At 38.7% G+C, this 27,908-nt stretch overlaps 1 protein-coding gene across 4 annotated transcripts in view; it reads right to left on the bottom strand.

Moving 5' to 3' along the window:
• LOC127643015 (MAP kinase-activated protein kinase 5) overlaps positions 1-27,908 on the bottom strand; it is a 226,065-nt gene that overhangs the window by 175,998 nt on the left and 22,159 nt on the right. For 3 of the 4 annotated variants that reach the window (XM_052125531.1, XM_052125532.1, XM_052125534.1), the window contains exons 3-5: positions 10,898-10,973; positions 9,571-9,668; positions 9,346-9,454 (exon numbers count right to left, since the gene is read on the bottom strand). In XM_052125531.1, the coding sequence (XP_051981491.1) occupies positions 9,346-9,454; positions 9,571-9,668; positions 10,898-10,973 (283 nt within the window). Of the gene's footprint in view, positions 1-9,345; positions 9,455-9,570; positions 9,669-10,897; positions 10,974-27,908 lie in introns of those variants that run through there. The other variant, XM_052125535.1, reaches the window with a different exon arrangement.

Below are 27,908 nucleotides of genomic sequence, written 5' to 3' on the forward strand. Positions count from 1 at the left end.
TTTAAAATAACTAACTTGCACAGATAAATCGTAAATAAAGGAAAAACCGTAACATTTAATATAGAATAAGAATTCTTAATAAGAATTGTCAATTTAAAATGTATGGTATAAATGTTGATCTGTTTTTCAAGCACACCTATCATAATATCACTTCTGAATATATGGATCGAACTGCTAGAGTCTCATGGATTACTTTTATACTGCATATTCAAAGTTCTGGCCACCATTCCCTTGCATTGTGAGGACCAACAGATCTTAGATACTCTTCAAAAAATGTTTGTGTTCTGCAGAAGAAAGTCATACACATATGGGATGGCATGAGGGTGATTAAATGATGAGAGAATTTACATTTTTGGGTGAACTATCCCTTTAAATCCCTCTAGTAGGCACCATCAATGGTTCTCAGTTACCCAATCTGTAAGGTCTGTCATATAAAGTGTCGGCACAAGCAGATAACAATGTAAACCTGAAGCACTTTAAAATTGAGCATCATCCTATGGAATTTATGGAGATGAATATAAGTGAAAATCAGTGTATATGATAATCTAAACTCCCTTTAAAGAAAAAAGTGCCAGATAGAATAGTTTTACATGATTTGTAATGCTTCATTAGGTTCAGAGTTAGACTAACGTTAAGTTTGTGCTTTCTGTCACACTCAGCATACAGATTTAAGTGCTTACATGCAATCCAGTGCCGGTCCTAGCCTTTAGGCGGCCCCAAGCAAAACTAACTAATACCATTTAGCCTGTCTCAAAGAGCAGTTTCGTAGTGAACAAATTACAAATACAGTGAGTTAATTCTATAGAACATTAGTATTTACTATGTTATATACTGACAATAGGTCAATGGTGTATAAGAAGCCAAAAGCGAAACACGCCAAAGTGAGACCCAGCGTGTGCCCGGTAGACTGAGAAGGACCTGGCCGTTCAGGAAAGCTGTAGCCAGGTATACTTGTAAAGACTGAACGGCAGACAGAGAAAATAATAGTTTTGAGATTTTAAACTTCAAATTAAACTTCAGCATTCAATATGTTTTATATCTGTGTGTGTATTGTCTAATAATGCATTGGCAATGTACAATTAAGATTCTCTTGCAAATAACATTTAATAAGAATTGAATCAGCCCACTTGATCCTATTATTAAAAAAAGCCCATTGGAAAACACCCAAATTGTAATTACAACATTTACACTGCTTTTATGGCATGTATACATATACTTGTATAAAAAAAATTTGAATTAACTAATTAAAAACAAAACAAAAAAAATTTTAACGTACATACTTAAATAACTAAAACAAATGATGACTAATTTCTTGCAAGATCTTTGAGACAAACGTAAAGTAAATATATTTCTGATGACTTTTGTTTGTTATAATGTATCATGTACCATAATTTAATTAAGATTAATCATAGGAAAATGTGCGATTAAGTAGTTAATTAAATGTAATCGATTCACAGCCCTATAATATTTATAATAACCCCCCAATCCCCTCCTCTACTTTCATTGCATTGCATGTTGTATACTTTTTATTCTTACGGTTGTGCTGCCTTGCTGCAATCAGTTAACAGCTTAACCGATAGCGTTTTAGAATGAAAGAATCTCTTAAATGCACCTTTTATGCCCCTTTTCACAAGATGTAATTTAAATCTTTGGTGTCCCCAGAATGTGTCTTGAGTTTCAGCTCAAAATACACTACAGATAATTTATTATACCATGTTGAAAATGCCAATTTTTGGTTAGGAATAAAAACGAGCTGTTTTTGTACGTCTTTAAATGCAAATGAGCTGGTTCTCCCTGCCCTGTCTACAGAACATGGCAGAGTTTTGACATCACTGCTTTGGATAACTAGACATCATAAGCAATATGACTGGCAGCGAAAATAGTGGTGTTCAGCCCTACATGTTTGAACCAGTCAGACACTGATGAGAGAGAGACTCTGTCAGAAGTAACAACTTTGAGAATGAACCAGGAAGTTTCCGAATGGTTATTTGATAAATGTATTTATTTGTTGTAGTTTTTTCAGCAGTTTTGCAAAGATGGATGAGCAAAACAAACACACAAATACTGTTACAACATTCGCTATGTGCTATAACGAAACAACACACACACAAACAAACATGTTGAACATGTTGCATAATGTTCACTTATTAATTGGTGTACAGGTGCGGCAGTGTCCGTCAACAGTTGAGGACAGGGCCTGTACAAAGTGACGTCACTTTGTACAGAATCTGCTCACGGCTTGTTCTAAGACAGTGCTTATGATTAATGGGGATTTAAAAAAAAAAAAGGACTGGGTGGATTTTTATTATTATAGGTTGGTTGTGTACACACACACTACCAACACGCATTTATGTTCAAACACCATGTAAAAGTGAATTTTGCATAATAGGTCCAATTTAAACATCTGGTCTCAGTACAGATTAAAAAGGCACCTTATTTTCACCCTACCTCCATATACAGCCTCCATTTTCCAATTTTCGGATGGAGCTCTCCTGTTTGTATGGTAACAAATACCAGTACTTATAACATCTTCGACAGCATGGGGGCCCCCTGGCAGATCAGGGGTTCTACACAATGTGTATACTGCATATATGGAGGACCAGCACTGATGCAATGTTACAATGGGCTGACTGTTTGTCAATGCATTTATTTAATTAAGTGCAGTGCAACAGTGCAATGTGCTTAATACTAGGGAACATAGAGTAGGGATGTCCCGATACCACTTTTTCCACTTCCGATCCGATATCGCAAATCTCAGTATTGGCCGATACCGATCCCAGTGTTGATTTTTGTATAATCAGTTTATAATATCTTTACATTATTGTGTGGAAATAATTGGGTGTACTCTTTAATATGTAAAGAAACACAAACCTTTAACTACACATTATTTCAATACAAATGTATAGCTTATTAAGAAACACTTTATTATTAACTAGCATACTGGATAATGTAGCAGCAAAATTAACAGGAATTCCAGTTTTTTTATTATTTGTATCTGGACTTTTTTTGTTCAATTTAGTTGCATGATATCAGCACAATTTTCATTCACACAGTCACTTTTGGAACCCATTCAACTTAAATATTAATTATAATAATAATAGTAGTATATTATAATAGTAATATATAGTAATATATCCCAATCGTACACATTTCGTCACTGCCGTCACAGCACTCCCTGAGTTCTGAATACACGCACCTGCATATCATAAGTGGCTAATCAAAGACTGCATAAACACCCTGCTTTCACACACACACACACACACACACACACACACACACACACACACTCTTTGCCTGTTCTCATCGATAGTATCTCTGAGACTCCAGAACTTTCTACTATGTCATACATACCCGTGTCTTCATTATTGCCTGCAAGTATCATAAAATTGTTGTGAGTTATCACTTTCATCGTGTCTATACACTGTCTGGATATTACTTACCTCCTGTTTGCCACTCTGCTCAACTGGATTTACTCACAAGTTTTACATCACTTTTTCAATCCTCTGCTCAAACCCTGCTACTGAGTTCATATCTCTGCCTCCGTGAGTGTCTTCGTGATAGCTTTAACCTTTAAACCCTCACACTTTTTATTCACAGTTTAATTTGCTTCTTATTTAAATTCTGGTAAAATGCACCTCCGGTGCCATTCTCTGTCCATATTATAAGTGTCATATATTTAAACATTTACAGTGCCATCACGCGTCTTCAAGTGGCTTTGAATAAAATGCACGAGTCATATGAACTGCTTTAATGGTGTTTTAATGGTTGTTTTATGTCATTTATTGATCTTGACAGTAATGAACATAACACACAGTATCGGATTTGGGTCGGGCTCGTCGGACCGATACCCGATCAGTCTAAAACGTCAGTATCGATCCAGGTACTGCACAAATAAAGAACAAAATAAACATGCAATTTTTTCAAATTAGATACCTTTATGTGTCTACTAATAAAATTAATGCCAAAAACCTGCAAACTTTAGTTCCTATTTTCTACAATTAGTGTTTTTGTTACAACTGTCCCAGGTACAGTTGTAACACTACCCTTGGACATTTGCAAAAAAAAAAAAAAAAAAAAAAAAAGCTAACAAAACTCAAGGGGCATTGGCAACCAAGTTTTTTATGTAGTAGGTACAGTTGGAACACTGTGTTACATCTGTCCCCCACTAATCACCTTGTTTGCCTGATTTTCGTACTAGGATGACCTTACGTCCTAGGATGTCCAAAGAATTTATTAATTGTAAATAGAAAAATCAATAAATATAAGCAAAGTTTCCTTTCATGATCATTCAGAAATAATGATTTATTCACAATGAAATGGGTGTAAGAAAATTAATATTATCTATCTATCTATCTATCTATCTATCTATCTATCTATCTATCTATACTGGTGGCCAAAAGTTTGGAATAATGTACAGATTTTGCTCTTATTGAAAGAAATTGGTACTTTTATTCAACAAAGTTGCATTCAACTGATCACAATATATAGTCAGGACATTAAAAAATTACTATTACAATTAGATTTTTTTTTTCAGAACTACTTTAAGGGCTAAAATACATTAAAGCATAACCTACATTTCAGATCAGTATAATATGATGGAAGGTGATGGGGGAAAAATATACTGGAGAATACACCGAAGAGGACAAAGAACTAAAGTGGCATGCTTTTAAACTTCAGACATAAAAATAAAATGTATTTTTTCACAAAACAAAATTATAAAAAATTGTAAACAAATACAATGTTATTCATCATTGCAGTAATTTCTTAAAATATAGGGGGTTATCTGTAAAATTAGTCCACTGTATGCATGAGCAGGGAGCTTTTAAATTTGAGTGTGAAAATTTCAGGCGGCAGCCCAAAAATCCAGCATAGTACAAGAGGTTAAGTGAGATTCCAATCTGAAGGGAGCATATATCTTCAGATAGAAGAGCACTCCAAACAGCATAGGGAATAAGTGTACACTGATATATCACTTCACAGGAAATTTACCCTCCATGAGAATACTACATGCAGTTTGGCTAAAATAAACAAAGTTTGAGACTGGCGTTTTAATTAATATTAATTTACCTCACATACTAGATGTGACTGTATTATATAAATATATGTATATACACACATGACTCCACGATTCAGAACGCTACAGACAAAACTTAATATCCCTTTTTCCAGCATCTTCTTTACACTTAACACAGATGACATCTGGAGTCAAGCACACAGAGTGAGCGAGAAGTATATTTCACGTGAAGATGAAGGAAATTAAATATGTTGTAGTTTCAAATGGTTTTCCTAACTTTTTTCAGGCTATATTTATCTGTAAAAATGACGGAAAACATTTGGAATTATCCGTTAAACATCATGAATGGGGAGTCGTGTGGTGCCATGTGAACAGTGCTATGCGCACTGCTAGTTTTAATACATTTTGTAACATAAACCAGTAAGATTCGATACACCCGGATTCGTAACTTTTCTAGGAAGACAGTTTGTCAAAGAATTCAAAATCTTTGGGCTCTGGAAATATTAAAAGACACTTTTGTGCTCAAGCTGAAGCCCCTGAGCAGCAGGCCGAAAGCACGGGAGTCAATTTGGATGGTAAAGTGAAGAAAATTCTGCATCAATTGATGAACGTGTCGCAATGCTGATGAAGGTCGCTGCTGACTTGGAGGATCTTGCTGTAATATCTGGAGTCACCGGAGAAGGAATTAGCTGATAACCCACTAGCGAACAAGGCAGATTTTCAGTGCATCTGGGAAAGGTTGGAAGAACTTGAGAATTGGAATTGGAATTTTCTTCACTTCACCATCCAAATTGAGTCCCTGTCTGCGGCCTTGTCTGGGATATCAGCTTGAGCATGTAAGTGTATTTTAATGTCTCCAGAGCCCAAGGATTTTGAATTCTTTGACAAATTGTCTTCATAGAACAATTATGAAACACAGTGTTTAGAATCTCACCAGTTTATGACACAAAAATAATTAAACTAGAAAAGTGCGCAGAGCTCGCTGTTCACATGTCCGACCCCCGCATGGCACCATGCGACTCCCGGTGATCAATGCATTTAACACTGGTATTATTTTTGTAATCCATGGATTTTTATCAGTTTTCATTTGTTATGCAATTAAGTTACATACCATGTTAACATTTATATTCATGTGTAGTAGGCACGTATAGAAAGTTGTCATTCAGCCGATGCATATATCCAAAATACTTGACATTACACACACCCATTACAGGGACAGTCCTCACGGAGCAGCGTGAGGTCAGATGCCTTGTTCACGGCAAGGGCACAATGGTCAAAGCTCCAAAAACCAATTTTTTGTGTATTTGAACCTGCAACTTTTCTTTTATTAAGTGTGCCTTACCAGTCTGAACAACAAATTATAATTACATAATATAGAAATATAGTGTCATTTAAAAAAATAATAATAAATAAATAAATAAAATAAGAGAGTAAATAAGGTTGTAATTTTTGTAATTGTAAGTTGGTGATATACGTGATGTGTCTGAAACTCTTCAGAATTAAAAAAAATATATATATCAACAAATAATTTTTTTTTAATTACTAATAAAATTATCATAATGTTAATTTTCCTTGGAAAAAAAAAAGTTTTATCAAGAATTAGCTTCTAGATTTCACCTTTTTTGAGCCACATATGCATTTGGGAGGGGTGATGTTATATAGGCGTTCTAGGGTTAATATCATGATACTGTGGTATTTTGTGATGGTTATCATACCACGAAAATCAAATAACCTACACCCCTACCCATCACCTTCGATAGATACATCACTTTCTGATGCTGGGGTTCAACACTGTACTTCAAAACACCTTGATAATCTCCTGTCGTCATAAAGCTACACACAGTTTGTGCCAGAGAAAAAGGCCGCTGATACTGCACAGTGTATCATGAGTAATTTACATAAGATTATCACTGCCCTGCCAACTAGGCAACAACTTTTCTGGATGACTAGTCAAATATGAGAATTCATGAAAGCCCTATTTTTCATTGAGTTGGTGATATACTGTATAGTGTTAGACTAATCAAGTCTTTCTGCTCTCCTGATCTGGAATATCTCATGCTTCTGTGTCGACCATTCTGGCTACCGAGGGAATTCACAGCGGTCATCATCACAGCTGTGTACATCCCCCCACAAGCCGACACAGACCGGGCACTCAGGGAACTGTATGGGTGTATAAGTGAGCAGGAAACCGCGCACCCTGAGGCTGCGTTCATTGTTGCCGGGGACTTTAACAAAGCCAACTTCAAAACAATCGCTCCAAAATACCATCAACACATAAACTTCAACACACGAGGGGACCGGGTTTTAGATCATTGTTACTCTCCTTTCCGGTATGGCTACAAATCCCTCCCCCGCCCCCCCATTTGGCAAATCGGACCACTCTTCCGTTCTGCTTTTGCCCGCTTACAGGCAGAAACTGAAACGGGAAGCACCCACCCTCAGAACGATCCAGTGCTGGTCGGACCAATCAGACTCTATGCTACAAGACTGTTTTGATCACGCGGACTGGGAGATGTTCCGGTCCGCCTCTTTACTGACATTTTCAATCTGTCCCTCTCCCTGTCTGTAGTCCCCACATGCTTCAAAACATCAACCATTGTGCCTGTACCAAAGCAAGCCACAATCACTTGCTTAAATGACTGGCGTCCTGTTGCTCTGACCCCCATCATCAGCAAATGCTTTGAGAGGTTAATCAGAGATCACATCTGCTCTGTTCTGCCCCCCTCTTTGGACCCATTGCAGTTTACCGCTCCACTGATGATGCCATTGCATCTACACTACACACTGCTCTCTCCCATCTGGAAAAAAGTAACACATATGTGAGAATGCTGTTTGTTGACTACAGCTCAGCATTCAACACCATAGTGCCCTCCAAGCTTGATGAGAAACTCCGGGCTCTGGGCTTAAACAGCTCGATCCTGGATTTCCTGTCAGGCAGACGTCAGGTGGTTAGAATGGGCAGCAACACCTCCTCATCACTGACCCTCAACACTGGAGCCCTGCAGGGCTGTGTTCTCAGCCCCCTACTGTATTCACTGTACACACATGACTGTGTGGCATCACATAGCTCCAGTGCCATCATTAAGTTTGCTGACAATACGACGGTGGTAGGTCTGATCACTGACAATGATGAAACAGCCTACAGAGAGGAGGTGCACACTCTGACACGCTGGTGTCAGGAGCACAGCCTCTCCCACAACGTCAGTAAGACCAAGGAGCTTGTGGTGGATTTCAGGAGGAAAGACGGAGAACACAGCCCCATCACCATCAATGGAGCACCGGTAAAGAGAGTCAGCAGTTTCAAGTTCCTCGGTGTCCACATCACTGAAGAACTCACATGGTCCCTCCACACTGAGGCCGTTGTGAAGAAGGCTCACCAGCGCCTCTTCTTCCTGAGACGGCTGAGGAAGTTTGGAATGAACCAACACATCCTCACACGGTTCTACACCAGCACTGTAGAGAGCATCCTGACTGGCTGCATCACTGCCTTGTACGGCAATAGCACCGCCCACAACTGCAAAGCCCTGCAAAGGGTGGTGCGAACTGCCAGAAACATCATCGGAGGTGAGCTTCCCTCCCTCCAGGACATATACACTAGGCGGTGTGTGAAAAAAGCTCGGAGGACCATCAGAGACTCCAGCCACCCGAGTCATGGTCTGCTCTCACTGCTACCATCAGGCAGGCGGTATCGCAGCATCAAGACCCGCACCAGCCGACTACATGACAGCTTATTCCCCCAAGAAGTCAGACTGTTGAACACTTGATCTCCCATGATCAATAATTAGCACTGCACTTTATTAATCTATAATCTCACACTGGACTGTCAACATATTCTCCTCAATATACTACTTCATATATATATATATTTCATATACTCCTTACTTATTGTATTGTATATTGTGTATTGTATATTGTGTGTATTGTTTACTGTACATTGTATATAATTATTGTGTTGTGTAAGTGTGTGTACATTTGATTTGTAAATTGTTTTGTGCAAGTATGTTGTTTACTGTAATTGGTATATGTCTCATCACTGTCATGACTGCTATGTTGCTCGGAACTGCACACAAGGATTTCACCTACTGTTGCACTTGTGTACATGGTAGTGTGACAATAAAGTGATTTGATTTGATTTGACTAAATTAGCACGGAGTTGAATGTTTCCATGAAATAAGGAGATTACAGGGGCCTATTGCAACACAATGTTGAATCCAGATTCAGAAAGCGGTGTCTCTGTTGAAGGTCATGTAACTAGTCCTATAGAGTTGGATTCATGCTTAATTTAACATCTGAGCGCCTGCAGCAATGGCTATGAACTGTACATGCTGTACCTGTTTTGTGACCTGACTGGCCATCTTCTCTGTAAAGTGCCTGTGCTGGCTGATCCTGTGGAACAGCTCACCACCTTCCATCATCTCCATGACAATCAATAACCTTGCCCTGAGATACAAGTACAGAATAGTTGAATACATTTTTTTTGTATTTTTTTTTTTTAAGGGAACTTTGAATATTCACATATAGGCAACTCTGTGTTGTGCACAAGCTGGACTATCTACCTTGGACTGGTTTCATGTGGAAACTGTACACTGTTGGCATACACCTCAATTATCTTAACAATGTTGGGGTGGGAGGCACACATCATATGAAGTCTCACCTACAAATAAAATCAAAGAAGATAACTTAAAGCTGCAATAAGAGACATTCTGAATAGTCTAAAACAGGGTACATTTTTATGCATTTTTATTTTCTATTAGCTGCAATAACTCCTCAGAACCACAGTTAAAAATGACTATTATACTATATAAACATTGAATAAGTGATAAATATAAATTTCAACACATTATAATTGTCAGAGACCTGGGTTAAATTCTTGACCTTGATTCTTTTGGACAGTTAACAAAACCGTAACTCATAAATATGGCAATAAACCTTTAAGACAAAAAGAGATAGCCAATAGCAGAAACAGAAATAAAAATATTCTTTGTAAATATTACTCTTAAAATCAGAATCAAAACTTTGAACATGTAGTCCATCCATTATACTCATCTGTTCTACCATCTGTTCCGATTCAGAATAAGAAGCTTTGAAACATTCATTTGAGTCTGTTCTTTTCAATGAATTGTTCAAACAGGTTAGCAAAAGGGTCTGAATTGGTTCAGTTTGAATCACTGGGACATCTGACTGACGTGCTGAATCATTTGAAACGGTTTCTCAGTGATGGGCTGATGAGCAACTTTAGAGAACAAATATAGGGCTGGATCAAGTGGAAAATCTACCTTGAAACAACTGAAACCAACACTCTAGTTGATTAGTATTTTATATTTATAAATAATATGAAGTAGCTTAAATGAAGCAAGTTAATTTTCTCATGTAGCTTGTAGTGGACTAAGCCATCTCTAGTAGCTTTCAGCATGTCAATTTAGTTTAACTCTCATTTTCGTAGTTGGTACCTTAGCTAAACTTTTGAGTAGCTTGCCCAACACTAAATAGATCCTAGTAGGCCCTATATTCTTTGATCTGAAAAATGCAAAACATGACTGGTCAGTGTGCCCTGTACATAGGCTATTTAACAGGCATAGGCCTGTTATGTCTACCATGTTATTGATTGAAAATTCACTTCAGATACTGGGTCTGCAAATGGAAATAAAAGTTAGTTCGGCAGGATAATTTACTTTGTATTCTAACTGTCATTATTCTATATTGTTTAATATCCACCCCCCCGGAGGTAAATATTCACTTCAAAGAATTGACAATATCTTCCAAGTCAAATAAAATACAAGTACAGAATGCTGATATAATTAAATCCTGACACCAAATGTGAGTAAGCTAAAATGAATATACTTCAAACAAAAGAAACCAAATCATTCATATGGTGCACACTACCTCATTGCGAGCTTTCGGTCTGTCGATCAAGATCTTAAGAGCAAATCGTTCTTGTGTTGACTTCTTCACACATACCCTGCAGGAAAAAAAAAATCTACATTCAAGATAAGCACATTTATTTTTATTTTTTTTACCATTTTAATATCTGCAGGTGTAATTTTCATTGTCATTGTCACAAATCTCATCCTTTAAACAGGAGTGGAAAAAAAATAATTCTGTTCATCTCTATCTCTAGAATAAAAAATGTTATTAAAAAAATTACACAGTTAGCTTAATATGCTGATTCAATGATAGATACAGGAAGCTATATTTGTGCAGATTTTTACATGAACAGATTTTCTCTTTTTGTATATGTATCAGAGCCCTTCTTGCTTCTTACGTTTCTTACTTTGATTGTTTTGTGTGATAAGAGGTTATAGTTATTTTGCTGAATATTTGTTTGCTGAATATCCAATGGTGAAGGGATGAGCTTAATATTTACATGTCCTTATGAAATGCTTCTTATAGTGGTCACATCGATATAATGCAGCCTAATTATACTGTACATGAGTTTCTGAATTATGTAATTTTTGAAACACTATTGTCACCGCACGGAATTGCAAAAATTTTATTTTAGTTTCCGAATACACCCCTCATCTGCTGTTGTTCAAACCATCAGATAGTCCCATCACCAACTCACACCATTGGTTGAGTAACGTTGTCAAGGCGGGTCACTCTAAACAAACAAATTAATTTTATAGTGACACAGTGACCATGTTTGCATGCACTTATTAAAACGGTTTATTCCAGGATTTTTGCAGAAATTGGCATTCTGAAACGTCATGTAAACGAGAATGCTGATTTCCTTACACCACTTAAGGGGTTAAGAGAAAGTGGTTTAGGGGGCCTGGGTAGTTCAGTGACTACCACCCCTGGAGTCGCGAGTTCGAATCCAGGGCGTGCTGAGTGACTCCAGCCAGGTCTCCCAAGCAGCCAATCATTTCATACATTTATTTCATTTTTGGTTGAAAAATGCTCTCTCTTTCATCTCAACCACATACACAAGCTGACACACGTATATGCACACACACACAAACACACATATGCACACACTGACACACATACATATGCACGCATGCTTACACAAACTGTACGCACACTGCTGCACATTCTGGATTCATTGAAATCATGAAATCATTCATTAATTTTTTTTTTTGCTTAGAATAAAGATCATGATTCTTTTACGATTTTGAAGAACAAAATGTTTGTTTGTTCCAGTCCTCGAATCTGATTGGATGAGAGACATTCCATGAGTACTGATGTCTCAGAACATTAGCACTTGGACACTTAACTGTTTGTATCAATCCCCTTGTGTTTGTAGCATTTTAAACTAAAGTGTAAGAGAGCACCGTATTTAAGAGCAGCTTGATAGGTGTCTTTTCTAGCTAGCAGGTTGTGACAAAAGACCATTTGTGTGTGTTATGAGCCACGTAAGTTTGACGTTCATTGAGTCAGTGCACGTCAGTCAACAACCAGTTTCTTTGAAATCATGGGCATTGTCTATCACTGCATGATCACTCTGATTACTACAACATCTAGGCTTGGAAATACAGTTAAACTAACAGCTTCTACATTAAGGCATATCACAGAAGAGAGAGTGAGTAATTATAATACTGACTGAGTAATTGCACACAAGCTTACCTGATACTATTGCATACGGGAGTGTCCACGTTTGGGAAATGTAAACATTCAAGATGGTGGAGGAGAGTGTGCACAGGCAAGAGGTCAACCGATATTGTTTTTTTCAGGCAAATGCCGATGCCGATCTTTTGAAATCCGGGTCGGCCAATGGCCGATTAATGTTGCCGATTTATTTTGGCCGATATTTGGCCGATATGTTCTTGTTTTTAACCTCTTATTTGAACCTTTTATTTGAAAGATAAAATGTAACACAAATAATTACTTAAGATAGACAAAATTTCTCAACAAATACATTTATTGAACACTTAACCAATCTGCACTTGTAGACTTAAATTAAAAATGTATAATGTAAAAACATATTGTATAAATAATGTATAACAAATAAATTAAATAAAGCAGGTGTTACGAACTGCTCCGAGACACGAAGGTTGAGATCCAAATGCAGCTTTAATTAAGGGGCAATCCAGACACGTAATCCAATATTCAGAGCATTCAAGAGAAGCACAGGCATAACTAGGGATGGGTATCGTTAAGGTTTTAATGGTATTACTACCCTTACCGATACTGCTTATCGAGCCGGTACTTTAACGGTATTCTTAACGGTTCTTTTTGTTATATATATTACACAAAGATAAACGTTATATAGGCACAGTGATTTAATTTCAGGAAGGTCTACTAACATTACTGTTCAGGTGTGGCCTAAAAAGAAATCTAATAAAGTAATCAATTGTAAAATAACACTGCATAGTTTATCATAGATAGATTAATGCTTATTAATGCAGAAGTTATTCATTCAAGAGCTGTAAGTGATTTTCTCTTTGCCTTTTGTTGTTTGATTCGCAGTAATGGCTCAATTGTCAGCATGTTTATGAGACAGCTTCCCCTTTAAGACCGAGTTCAGATCTAATAGGCTCCTGATGCAGCATATTTTCTCCCAACTATTTCCATAACTACATCCATTTAAGACATAAACTGTGTTTAAGTGAATCTCCAAGCCGGTCGTTTTGACATATTTGTGTGTATATTTGATCGTTTAGACGCACACATGAAACCCAAAGTAGCCTATACTTTGCTTGTCTCTTTACGGTCTGTTTCGGAGCACGCGCCGCCTTGGGAACAGTATCTCTTGCGCTCTTTTTATTATTAAACGCGTCCCGCAATTTAGCAACAGTAGCATTTTACAACAATCACCGATCGTGCTGATTCTGACGTTAAGTTTAAGTTTCAGGGAGAAATGTCAGTGTTCCTGTGAAGGGAAGGAAGTTGTGCTAGACAGAATGCGGCTTATGTATAAATATTCTTTTCATAATCTTTGGAAGGCAAAATCTAGCATGCGTCTAACAGGTGTTCCACAACAACACTAGGCTGCCCACAGATGCGCCTGCCTAATAATCAGCTTGATATAACTGGATATTGGCCGATGCCGATTATGTTAAAAAATGCAAAAAAATCAGCCGATTAATCGGTCGCCCTCTAGCACAGGCTACTGCAAAATACTCGGGGGACCTACTGCTTGGACGGCTATTTTTACACAGAGAAAATAGGATGCACTTGTTGTAGAAATTTTGATGCTTAGTGGTCAAGACTCAGTCATTGCACAGGAATGCCACATGGTCTTCTGATCTGGAAAGGGAGAAGACATTGGGAAATTTATGTTTGAACAAGGGACAGTATTTATGACTGAAAAGCAGAACAGAGACACCTCGGTCCAGGCTGAGTGGGGACCTCTGCCCTCTTCAGGTCAGAGGTCATGTAGTACAGGGGGGTACGTTTGGGCTGGTTAATAGTAAATCAGGCCTAGTAGCCTAGTCCCTGTATCCAAGGGAGAGAAGGGGGGGAGGAAGATCTGCTTCTGCCAGTTGACCTCGGGGGGGAGAAATGTATAAGAAAGGCACACCTGCCTGATAAAAAACACTCTCTCATGACAAAGACGGGTTGCTGTGTAATGACTGGGTCTTCTTGCAAGAATAAATCTATTTTAAAAGACTGTTTGAGTCAGTCTCTTACGCAGTGATATTGGTTGGTTGATAATTTTTTGCCACAACAATTTGGTGTCAGAATAGTGGGATTCCTTGGAAGTGCCTTCTGGACCTGAGTGCGGACGGTGTTTGGCCACCTGGACTGAGAAGTTCCAGCTCTACCTCGTAAGCTTAAGAGAGAGGGGCCGACCGCACCAGGGCCAGGAGAAACGCCACTGGAATCAAATGAAAACGAACCCGTGGCAACCCAAACATCTCTGGTAAGGGACGAATAATTTATTTTCTTTTGGTATGAAAGTGAGTGAACCATATTGGCTGAGACTGTTTTTTGTGTGGTCCGAGTGCAAGAGGTTCTCAAACAAAGACTGAGACCTGATAGGTCAAGAGGTTTTCTAACAGAGACTCAGTTCTCGCAGAAATTGTTTAATTAGGTTAGCTGAAATCGAAGATTTTGAGCAAACTGTAATTAACAAAGCACTAGGGAGTGCACCCTTAGCTGATCTTGGGTTAAAAATCAGATCTGTTGGAGACGTCCGACAGATGATAAGACGTGCGTCGTTCGTCGAACAGTAACCCACAGAGAAACAGAAATAGCCAGTATGGGGAAATCTCAAAGCAAGCTTGCCGAATTTGATACACCGGTTTTCTGTCAAATGAGGGAAAAAAAACTATAGGAGAATCAGTGGAACAGGGCAGCGGGGCACAAAAAGGTTGTTGTGGCTGCGTTCAACATGTGTGCAAAGAATGTGAACAGACAGTGGGCTGTTGCTTTAAGGAAGCAGACAGAAGAGAACAAAAACAAATGCAGAAAGAATTAGCATGTAGGGTTGAAAATGTGGAATGTAAAAATAAGATGTGTGAAAGATCTGTTTGTGTGTCAGCATCACCAGGACCGACTAATGAAAAGTATGTTTGTGTTTTCCCACATGCAACGACAATTGTGCCGGTGCCGCAAGCATACAAACATCACTATCCTGTGGCAGAGTTGAAAGCCCTGAAACTGAACCCTGAGCTCGACTGCTCTCCGCCCAGAAGACAAGCACCACAAGCAGCTTCACTGTCAGAGAGGGGAATGAACCTTTTTTCCTGAGACCTGAGATCGCACAAGCAGTGAAAGCAAGTTACATTGAATGGAGCGGGCGATTGACCTCCACCCTGGCACACGTTGTACACGCAGAGCAACAGCTGCTGACAAAGAAAGACAAAGTCAAGGCGAAGGGAGAGAGAGATCTTCAGCTGGCGTCTAATGTCAGTACATCGAAACCACAGCAGAAGTGGGCCGACAGAAAGAAGAATGTCTACAGAAACCAGCAGAAGTGGAATTGCGGCTTGTGTGAGACTGTCAGGAGAAGAAAAAGGCAGACTGAGGAGGATAGGAGAGCAGCGAAGGTGGGGGCCGGAGACAGGGCGATCAGCAGCTGCTACAAGACAGGGAAGTGAACATTTCTTTACCCACACACACACACACACACACACACACACACACACACATACACTGATTTACTCACTGCTCTCTGCAATGAAGACAATGCTTGCGAATCTTTCAGTGTGACTGATAAAGTTTTATGTGATAATGTTTCGGATGAATGTTTGAGAATGTGCAAAAGTTCAGGGTTGTTACAAATGCAGAGATATCAAATGTTAGTTGAGGGGACATTAGTAATTTTTTTTTTTGGTAGATTCTGGGTCTGGCCATTCTATGATACGATCATGTGACTTGCCATGTGTCCCAAAATTGACAGGTTCAGTGCATAAAGAGCACTTTGGCCTAGGGCCATTGATTTCTGAAAAATTCACAGTGCCCTTAGAGTATGAGTCAGAGGAGAAGGGGAGTACATTTAAACATGCGTTTTTGTGTTCACCAGCTTGTCCGGTACCTCTAATGGCCAGAGATTTAATGTGTGAATTAAATTTGACCCTTCCTTTGGAATTAGCATTGAAGAAGAACCACAAATATGTTGCTCTAAATTTGAACCGCAGTGGGCTTATGAATGGTGTGTGAAAAATGATGATTGTGCAAAAATGATCTTGAAATTGGCAAAAGATCGAACAATGTCATTTAACACAGAAAATATGACGCCTGACCAATTGCACTGCACGTCACATGTCGTAATTGAACGTGAACCTCAATATGAGTAGGGGTGGTTTAACAGGGTAGAAAATGAGACTGTGAAATTTGATAAGATTTTCTGGGGAAAAAAGTGTGTGTGTGCTCGCAGCTTGCCTGACAGAAAAACAAATGCAGTTCTATTTTGATAGCAGGGAACACTGAGGCACCCTAATCAGTGATCAAGGCCAAAGAGCAGCTGTGAGCAGATTTGGGCCCCTTTGTGAGAGAATGCATAAAAGCAACAGATTAGTATAGGAGTGAAACACAGCAAAAGTGTAAGAGCATTTATATCAAAATGTGATTTTGAGATTGAAGTACAGAGAACTGTAACTGCTATTGTGAAGAGTGCGGTGGAGAAAAATGGGAGGGGAGCTACCTCTGTCATAGACATTCACCCTGCTCTGACAGAAGTACCTCCTAGATTGTGGGCAAGGCACAAGTATGATGTGGGCCTAGTAAAAGGCTGTGAACCGGTTGTAATCACCCCAAAATCTGATTACAGACCCTGTCAAGCGCAATACCCCCTAAAACGGGAGGCATTGCAGGGTATTATGCCAGTTTTTGACTCATTGTTGAGAGAAGGCATAATTATACCATGTCATGATTCTCCAGTTCGCACTCCAATCTTCCCTGTGAAGGAAATAAGAGATAAGAATTCACCAACTGAGTGTCGATTTGTGCAAGATCTTCAGGCCGTAAATTCAGCTGTCATTGCTAGGGCGGCATGTGAATCAAACCCTTACACAATTTTGTCACCAATTCCGCAAAATGCAATGTATTTCACTGTGGTAGATTTGGCTAATGCTTTCTTTAGCGTCCCAGTGGACCAGAAGAGTCAGTTTTGGTTTGCGTTTTATTTTGACAATAAGGGTTATACGTTCACACGGTTGTGCCAGGGGTACACTGAATCCCCAACGATCTATAATGAAGCGCTTCGAAGAAGCCTTGAACCCCTAACACTGACAGCTGGAACGGCTTTGTTGCAATAAGTGGATGATTTGTTAATCTGTGCATGTGATGAAGCTACGTGTGTGACGGACTCGGTGTCTCTCTTGAAGCACTTAGAACAGGAGGGACACAAAGTCAGTCTTTCGAAATTGCAGTTTGTGAAACAGGAAATAAAGTTTCTGGGACATGTCATCAGACCAAACAGTAAATCCATCTGTGACAAACGGGTACAGGCCATAAAAGATGTGCCAAAACCAATTACAAAAAAACATTTATTGTAATTTTTAGGAATGTGTGCTTATTGTCGTACATTTATTCCTAATTATGACATTCTTGAACAGCCTTTGCGAGCCCTGATGACAGGGAAAGGGCTGAGGTCATGTGACAAGCTTGTTTGGACAAGCGAAGCAGAGGAGGCATTTGCTAACATTAAAGTGCAAATGGCTCTGGCTCCCACTTTGGGCCTGCCGGATGTAAACAAACCATTTGTTCAGATGACTGATGAGAACAATGGGTTTATGACTTCTGTTCTTTTGCAGACTCATGGAGACAGACTGCGACCTGTGGCATATATTACAACCAAACTTTATGCAGCAGCAGCAGGGCTACCACACTATTTGAGGGCTGTGGCGGCTGCTGAACTGGCATCCAGGGAATTTGTGGGGTATTCTGATTTAACTTTGAGGGTTCCACACGCAGTTTCCATGATTTTGCAAGAGCAGAGAACGTCACATTTATCTACAGCCCGATGGCTGAGGTACCACACAACTTTATTGGACATGCCAAACATAACTGTTAAAAGATGCACAACTGTGAATCCCTGCCACACTTCTCCAGACAGAGGAGGATGGCGAGGGACCTCACTGTTGTCTGTCAGGTCTAAACAGGTGTGCACACCGCATCCAGATCTATTAGACATGCCATTAGACAATTGTGACAATATCCTCTTTGTGGATGGGTCGGCTTCCAAAGATCCACAAACAGGAAAGAATAAAGGTTGGTTACGCGATAACCACTGAATTTGAGGTCGTGACATCTGGCAAACTGCCATCAAATTATTCAGCTCAGGCAGCTGAGCTGGTTGCTTTAACAGAAGCATGTAAATTTATGGCAGACAAATGTGTGACAATTTACACAGATTAGCGTTATGCCTTTGGGGTAACACACGATTTTGGTGCTTTATTGAAGCACAGAAAATTTCTGAAGTCAGATGGTCGACCAATATTAAATGAGTCTCTTGTGTCTGAGCTTTTGAAGGCCATTTGTTTTACCAGACAAGGTCGCGATTTGCAAGTGCGCAGCGCATACTAACGATAACAGTTCAGTCTCAACAGGAAATGCACGAGCCGACGCGGCAGCGAAGGCCGCGGCAGCGATGGAGACAAAAGAGACTACGTGTGCGTTGATATCTGACAATAACCTCAACATTTGTTCCTGTTTACAGAGCATGCAAACTTTTTCCACAGGCAAGGAGAAAACCTGATGGAAGGCAGCTGGCTGTAGCTCTAAGGAGAATGTGTGGATGAGCTGTGATGGCATGCTTTGTTTACCCAAACACTTTTTTCCTCATTATGGAAAGTTGATACATGGGTTAGACCATGTATCAAAAGAGGGGATGGTTGCGCAAATGAAAGAATTGTGGTTTGCTGAAACTTTTTGCAAAAGATGTGTCATTTGTAACACACATAACGTGGCAAGAAGGATAAGAACACTTATATTATCTCAACCACCACCAGGGGGGTCTTTTGAGTATCTGATGATGGATTTCATCGAGTTAACCCCTTGTGGGAAACAGAAATACTGCCTGGTGATGGTTGACATGTGGTCCAAATGGGTTGAGGCCTTCCCAACCTCGAAACAAGACTCGGCAGCCGTAGCGAAGGCTCTTTTAACCGAGATTGTTCCGAGATGGGGAATTCCAAGGAAAATCAGCTCGGTCACAAGGTCACAGAGAGAGCTACGTGGGTTCATGCCAACCATTGCAGGAAAGTTCCGCGCACATCGCAGGATAATCAGCAACAGGAAGAGATTGTTCAGAGTGAATGTCAATAAACGCCAAAGTCAAGTCTGAACACCAAGTACCACTATCAGTGGAAGAGCAAGGCCAACCACAGAGAATAACATGGCCTGTGTGCAGATTGGACCCCATCGTGTGGTCACAAGCAGTAATCATCGTGAAAAGGTACGAACTGAAAAGAATTAAAGCAGGATGTCTGACTGCAGGGTCAGAATCATCGTGCAGCCGTCATCAACGACAAAGAAGTCAACTTCACATGTCCATTCAGCAAGCCACATGAAACTTCACCTGCAGCAGTGTGGGTGTGTGGCAACAGGGCATTTCATCGGATGCCAAAGAAATAGTCAGGGTGTTATTATCAAGCTTTAATGAATGTGGGTACATCTGTGTATTTGCCAAACAAGGCACCTGGGGTGGGAAGGGAAAAAAATAAAAAATAAATGTTGAAATTTTACCTGGGGTTTTACCAAAGCACTATGCAGCAATGTGGGGTGGTCATTGTTCTTAGGGGTGGGTACAACAGTAACAATTAATAAGATAAATGGGCTAGCATGGAAAGTATTAGCAATAGCTAATAGCACAAAAAAATGCTTTGACAATGATAAACGATGAAATGAAACAGTTAAGAGATTCAAAACAGGTTGGTTCTTGATATGTTAACTGCAGAGAAAGGGGGAGTTTGCAAAATGTTGGGAATGTCTTGTGGTTTCAATATTCCAGATTACAGTGACAACATCACGAATGTAATTGAACACATGAGAAAAGCCGTACAGGAGCCAGAACATATTGAAAGTACATGGGTTACTTGGTTTATGAATCTCTGGGGAGGATGGGGGTATTGGCTGATTCAAACAGTGTTACCAATTGCGGTGGTAAGACTGTTGATATTGTTATGTTTACCATGCATCATAACGTGTGTTTCCAGCTCAGTACAGAGACTGGTTAAAGCAGGGATGTCTGTTCAATTTATAAAAATGACAGTATAGCCAGAGGATGATGAAAACAAATATGATGATACAAGTAGTGAGAGCTACTGTGAAATGTGTTAAAATGAGGTATGTCTTTTCTTTCTGAGAATGTTTTGATATGTAAAGAGGGTTATAAGTAGCTGTCATCCGTGTTACGAGATGACGTACAAGGAGAGGGTTGAAATGAGGGATTTTATTATACTTTATTCTTTGTATTTTTTTTTTTTTATAGAGCCTGCTGACATAACCAAAAATATTAAATTGATGTGTTTTTCCTACTTAATCTGTACACTATTCCTTGTATATTCTGAGGTGACTGAGGGTCTGATTTTATGTCAGACGTGCAGTAACGGTGTTTACTCATTTAGCCCGGCTTCAGATAAAGTCTTTACTTGCTTGCTAATACTTGAGGGGACTACCCTAACAGCCTAAGCTTTTATTTTTTCCAAATGTTATTTCACAAATGTTTAAGAGAGTGATCATTTATGTGAAGATCAGAGATGAAGAGTGTAAGTGTGATGATATGACTTAAAATTTGTCTTATTGTGATTGAGTAATCTGAATGATAAAAAGCGGGGAATTGTTGTAGAAATTTTGATGCTTAGTGGTCAAGACTCAGTCATTGCACTGGAATGCCACATGGTCTTCTGATCTGGAAAGGGAGAAGACATTGGGAAATTTATGTTTGAACAAGGGACAGTATTTATGACTGAAAACCAGAACAGAGACACCTCGGTCCAGGCTGAGTGGGGACCTCTGCCCTCTTCAGGTCAGAGGTCATGTAGTACAGGGGGGTACGTTTGGGCTGGTTAATAGTAAATCAGGCCTAGTAGCCTAGTCCCTGTATCCAAGGGAGAGAAGGGGGGAGGAAGATCTGCTTCTGCCAGTTGACCTCGGGGGGGAATGTATAAGAAAGGCAGCCCTGCCTGATAAAAAAACACTCTCTCATGACACAGACGGGTTGCTGTGTAATGACTGGGTCTTCTTGCAAGAATAAATCTATTTTAAAAGACTGTTTGAGTCAGTGTCTCTTACGCAGTGATATTGGTTGGTTGATAATTTTTTTGCCACAACACACTCTATCAAAATTCCATTATCTTCAGCAAGCTAACTACACTACAGCTGTGGAATAAAGTTAAACAGCTATAGCTTCACTCTTCATCACTGCTTGACAAAGTTAAAACCCACCCTCTCTCTCTCTCTCCCTCTCTCTCACTCACACACACAACCTTGTTTCCCAAATTACTTGTCAGAAACAGCCAAAGTCGTTATTTCTAGTCCTAAAGTGACTTTGTGACACATTATAGCGGGAGAAGTTAAGTTTCTGCGAGCGATTTCACTGTTCTATATATCATTGCTCTGTAACCATATACAAGGATATGGGCTAATAAAATGATGTGTGGAAAACCGTGTCGGCATTCTGAGTTAGACTCATATATTGATTAATAGTTTGTCGTGTTTAATGAAATGATGCATTGAGCACTGCAGCAAGTTATATAAAAACACTCTCTCTAGCAAAATATTTATTTGTATTTATATATTTTGATTGAGTTTTCTTTACATTTTAACAAGGAACAAATAAAATACAAATGATCAGAAACATCAAAGTATAAACAATACACCAATCAGAATAATAAGAAAAAATTTAAATAAAATAAACAGACTTATGCAAGGGATGCAAAGACAAAGGAGAAAAAAGATTACAGTGCTTTACCAAGTAACATAAGGGATGCCAGTGATGCTTTAAACTACAATCATACAAATCCTCTTTATTAAGATGGAAGCAATGTCAAGTCCTATATATGACAAAAAGGGGTCCCAAATTTAGCAAAATATTGCATCCTTATCATGAACCCCATATGTCAAATAATCTACAAGACACATATTCAAGAATAATCTTATTCCACATTGAGCTGTCCAAAATCCACTGCAAAAATATACATTTTCTGGCACAGAAAGTGAGAATATTAAAGTGCTTTGACTTGTGTGCAGTAAGACCCACACAGTAAAATATTCCTAGTAAATAATATAAAGGGTCCGGAACCAAGGAGACCTCCAATAGCTTGTTCATATCTTCAGTAACTTTACACCAGAACCTTTGAATCTTATGACAAAGCCAAATGCAGTGGGTAAGATTCCCTATTTCTGTCTTGCATTTCAAACATAGAGAAGAGAGATCATCCCAAATCTACTGCATTGGACAGGAGATATGTACGTTCTGTTGGATTATACACACAGAAGAATTGAAACCAAATGACTTGAATCTAGATTTTTCAACCTTTGCAGTCCTGGAATTCTTTACCGTCATAAATCAAACGGCCCAGGCGTCCTGACTGGTCAGAAAGGCCCCTCTGCAACCTGATCTTCCACACAGAGTTAAAGCAGACTTCTCTTTTGTAAGGTTACAAGGACCGTCAGATTTGCACAACTCTAAGACATTTCATCTTAATCTAGCCTTGCTAGATAATGCTGAACATCACTTTCAACTGTGGTAACGTTTGTACTTGAGAAATTAATGATTATAGACTGATGGAACTCTTTAAAATGTGTGTAGCGATGTGCAATCACCTATAATTGATAAATATAATCTTACATTTTACAAATTTTACTAATCCTCATTCTACTAAGTATGTAACTATAAGGCTTAACTTGATCAAATACAATGTGTAAAAACAATGTGATTTTGTAACCAGGGATTTTCATGTTTTATTACCTACATGTATAACAGCCATAAAAACATGTCATGTGTATGTAAACATTTGTTTGTGTATGAAGAAAAATCTGATGACAATGAATATCATGCCCATTGTACCATTCTCAAGACAAAAGCTCATGATTAAATATGCACTATTTTTGAGCGGGAAATTCTTAAGAGTCTGAAACAAAAGACCATAACACAACTGTCGGAAAAGACAGCCCAGTTGACCATGTGACTCTGAAAAGTTAATTCTGATTGGCGCAGGACACCATTGGGGGATGTGGGCAATCTCAGTTCAAATAGTTCCAAATAGGAAGAACTCTTGCTCTCCTTGCTTGCTCTTCTTTGGTCTGCACATGCTTCGTCTGGTCGCTCCGCTGACGGCCAGGTCCTCCCATGTGAGATCCAATGGAACTCGGGACTCGACGTCCCGAGGAGGAGTGAGAAGGCCTCGCTTCACAGCTAACCTCACCATTCATTCAGACAATAAATTCGGTCAAAAAGAGATCAAAACATTGACGGAACGAACTTTCGACCAAGCTCCAATAACCTTTCCGAACCTTTCAAAGAACGCAAGGAAACACCACAAAGACAAGCAAGTACATCTCCAATATTGCGCTCAAATAATTTGGGTAATCTGATAGCAAATCGATGTAGGCTCAGAGAAGGATGAAATGGTTCTTAAGGTATTGTCAACAGACTCCGTAGAGTTAATCTTCACTGTACTGATCAGTTATTTCACATTCTGTCACTTTTCATCAACCTGTCTCATATATATATATGTTAGATTAGATTTATGTTTAGAATAGCAATAAAGTTTGTCTGTGTTCAAAGACGACTTGACTGTGGTATATTTTGATAAATAATCTCATCCCTGTTTCTGAAAGATTTAGCTTCAAAGCTGTACATAAATACATGTGATATTATTTTCAATAAGCCATGAGAATAATATCATTCCAATAATGTGAATTAATCATAATTCACTTATTAACCTCTTCCCAATCCTGTAAAATTAGCCTAAAACGCCTAATCAAGGCATACCCAAAGTAAATTTAAAGCTGTTCTTGAACCTTTTGGAGTACATGCATGATTTTGGTCACATTTGAAAGATACTGATTTTGAGTAATAGAAGTTTGAACACAATGAAATAGAAGTTTGTTTTTCCACCTGAAATTTTTTTTTGCATACAGATGCCTGCAGATGACTATAACTTGTAGCTATTAGCTTGAGAACACAATGGGATCACAGCATGAAGCCTTACCTAGTCCAAGTTCAAATGTTATAACAATACCATAAAAAATGAATATTTTACACATGTTTTTCTAAGGGTACACCCAGGCGTTTTACAAAAGTGCCTTTTGGTTACTCCAAAAGGACCCTTTGGTAACCTAGGACAAAAAGGCTACTACTTTTGAACGCTTCAACGTACAGTCATAATTTTGGGCTCTAATGAAAGATGACACTTAGAGCTATCATATTCCATATCCAGATCCACTATTAGTTTTGCTGACACAGAGTAACTGATCCATAAACACATTAGAGTGCCTTTTCCCTTCTTGAAACTAAATGTTGTGCATATAAAAGAGTCAAAACTAGTGCTATGGTGGACAATTTGTTTATATAAAAAATACACAACAAACTATTTACATGAATTTTTACACAAAGTATTTACAAACCATTATAAAATTGTACATGTTTCTAGCAACATGCCAGTCATTGTAGCAGTCACATTTGGGTACAAAGCACAAAGGCACATCACAGGAAGAGTACTTCACTGGTGTCTTTGCATGACACTGCCTGCACTTCAGACGACCAGCGGTGCAAGATTTGGTGATGTGCAACGGCCTGTGATGTGCTCTTCGTGGAGCAGGAGATATGGGTCTGGCTGTGGAGTGAGACCCCAACTCTGCCAGCTCCACAGCAAGGGTCTCTCTGAAAGCCTTCTGGTTCATAGGGATCTCTCCTTTACATGGGCCTCCTCTCTTGATGAGATGCTGTCCTGCTGCTCCACTTTATGTGGCCGCTTGCTGAGTGGGGGAGAAGTATTCGGCTCCCAATTGCTATCTGATTCAGTGAGTAATATATCAATAAATAAATGTAATTTACAAAGCTAGACACAACTTTTCCATCTTTTCTGTATTCTATATATATATATATATATATATATATATATATATATATATATATATATATGTTTTTCTTTTCGAGTGTGTAAATATGTATTATTGTATGTATATTTACTGTACATACTGTAAATAGACATACAAATAGACTCTCAAACACAACATATATTCTTATTTTCAACTTATATTTATTGATTTATTTATATATATATTTCGCGTCCATTTATATATATATATATATAAATACATATTTACAGTAAATATACAAAACATCTATATAGCATGTCAATAGATCTGAAACAAACAATGAACTAAAACCTCACACGCACAAACAAATACAAAAAACACGGACAAACGGTTCAAACACTCACTGAGGAAACACACGACAAAGGGTAATTACAAAATGTGTATTCATTATTCAAACTAAAGCTTATTTATGCAGAATATACAGTAATATATGTTATAAAACACAAGAAAACACTTACTTGTCCAGAGCAATGTCTCATCTCTCCATAAACATTTCCTCCGCCTCCGAATCATCCGTATTGTTTTCAGAAATTTCATCTCCAAACTCATCATTTTCACAATGAATGCCTTCTTATATCACATCCTGGGGTGAAAATCCTGTTTTTTGTGTCCATTTCACCATATTTAAATCTCCAAATGTGTAAACATTTCCAAAACAAGAGTCTTCACCTTTTACGCACAGACGCACAAAACACTCGGTAATGGCAAGGCAACTTTGCGCACACACATTACAGAACCGTGCTCTAATCGTCCCACTAAAGCCGCATATCACTGTTTTCAGAATTTCATTGGCTATACGAATTGCCTGTCATTCACACTCTCGGATATAATTGGTTTGATCAGGAAACAAAGGAAAGGGGGGAGGCCCTTACATTCGACACAGACTGTGGTTGGATATTGAAGGCTTTGGACAGGACATGGAAGCTCCTATTGGGTCAAATGAGGTGTCAATCGAATGGTCAGAGTGCGTGCTTCCATTTTGATACCGGATATAAGAAATGTTTACATCTGAACTGAAGTTATGACCGACAGATCATAGAATGCGTCGAAGTTGTGATAGCGCTGTCGGCTAACGCGAAATGCTACTACTAGATTCCGTGGATGTTTATTGATATATAAATGTGTTATGGACTAAATACTTCATTGAATTGGATTGTATGGACCCTTTACAGTGTAACCAAACCATTTTTGTTGGAATATAATGGATCAGTGGAGTTTCTTCCAGTTTGGGTTTATGTGGCTGTTGGTGGTCTGACAAAGAGACATATTGTACCCGCTGTGTTGATTGTATCTTAAAAAGGTTTACATCGTTCGAATCACGAGTATCTCAGCTTTCCAAATATATGTATTATGTTTATCTTTCAAAAACATAAACCTCTGAAACACACCGTGGGTCGTGTGCGGCACATCGGACCGGCATAGCGTTAAAGCTAATTCCTTACATTAGAAATTGTGAGCTGATACAACTAGATGTTGTATTACAATTTCAATGGTGGAGAATCTATTAAAGACAAATAATCTAGTTATTTGTCATTTATCTAATTTATAATGGTTGTCTAACGTGGCTAATTCCATTAAACATCTCATTACCTAATAAGGTACAACACGGATAGTTTAATCCAGTCCATAGCTCTTTTGAGACTCTAAATTCCCTCCTAAATTTAGCATGCGTGCAAATTACCCTACATACAATGGTGGTAAAATGTGTGCAAAATACCCATTTTAACTGACCCCATCCACATTTCTGAATTATATATGTAATACCCAATATATTATGGTGTGAGAATGAGGGCATTTTAACTGATTGAGTCCACATCTCTAAATTATATATGTAATAATCTATAGCTCTATGAAGAATTTTAAGATGGATTGCTCTCACTCTATTACAAACACTCAGAGATTTGCATTCATCTAGGCCATGTCCCATTCATCGTCAGAAATTGTAATATCAAGTTCTTACTCCCAGATTGTTTTAGGACAACGTTTAGATATATTCTTATTCACAGACAGAATATTATAAAAATGACTTATAGAGTCTCAAAAAGCTGTTCTTCAAGGTTTAATGAACTCACAGCAGATAGAAGTGAAGTGTCATTCTGAATAAAGTTCCTTAATTGTAGGAAGCGAAAGAAATCTCTACCATCCAGATCATATTTTTGAGAAATCTGACCAAAGGTCATAAGAGTAAGGCCCTCAAAAAGGCCCTTCAGATTAGTGAGACCTTTAGAAGCCCGATATTGAAATCGTATATCAGTCATGCCTGGAGGAAAGTCTGGGTTAAGGCATATTGATCTAAAGACTGATGTTATGAACGACCTACCCTAAATTCATTATATGGATTGCCATGCCCTGACTGTGTTCAGAGTAATAGGATTTGTACATACTGTTTGAACCTTCTTAAATTTTGTAAGAAAAAGCTAATTTTTGAGTGGGATCTGTAATTGGGTGGATTCTATATCAA

This window comes from Xyrauchen texanus, chromosome 4 (genome assembly GCF_025860055.1).
Source record: "Xyrauchen texanus isolate HMW12.3.18 chromosome 4, RBS_HiC_50CHRs, whole genome shotgun sequence".
NCBI classification, from domain to species: Eukaryota; Metazoa; Chordata; class Actinopteri; order Cypriniformes; family Catostomidae; genus Xyrauchen; species Xyrauchen texanus.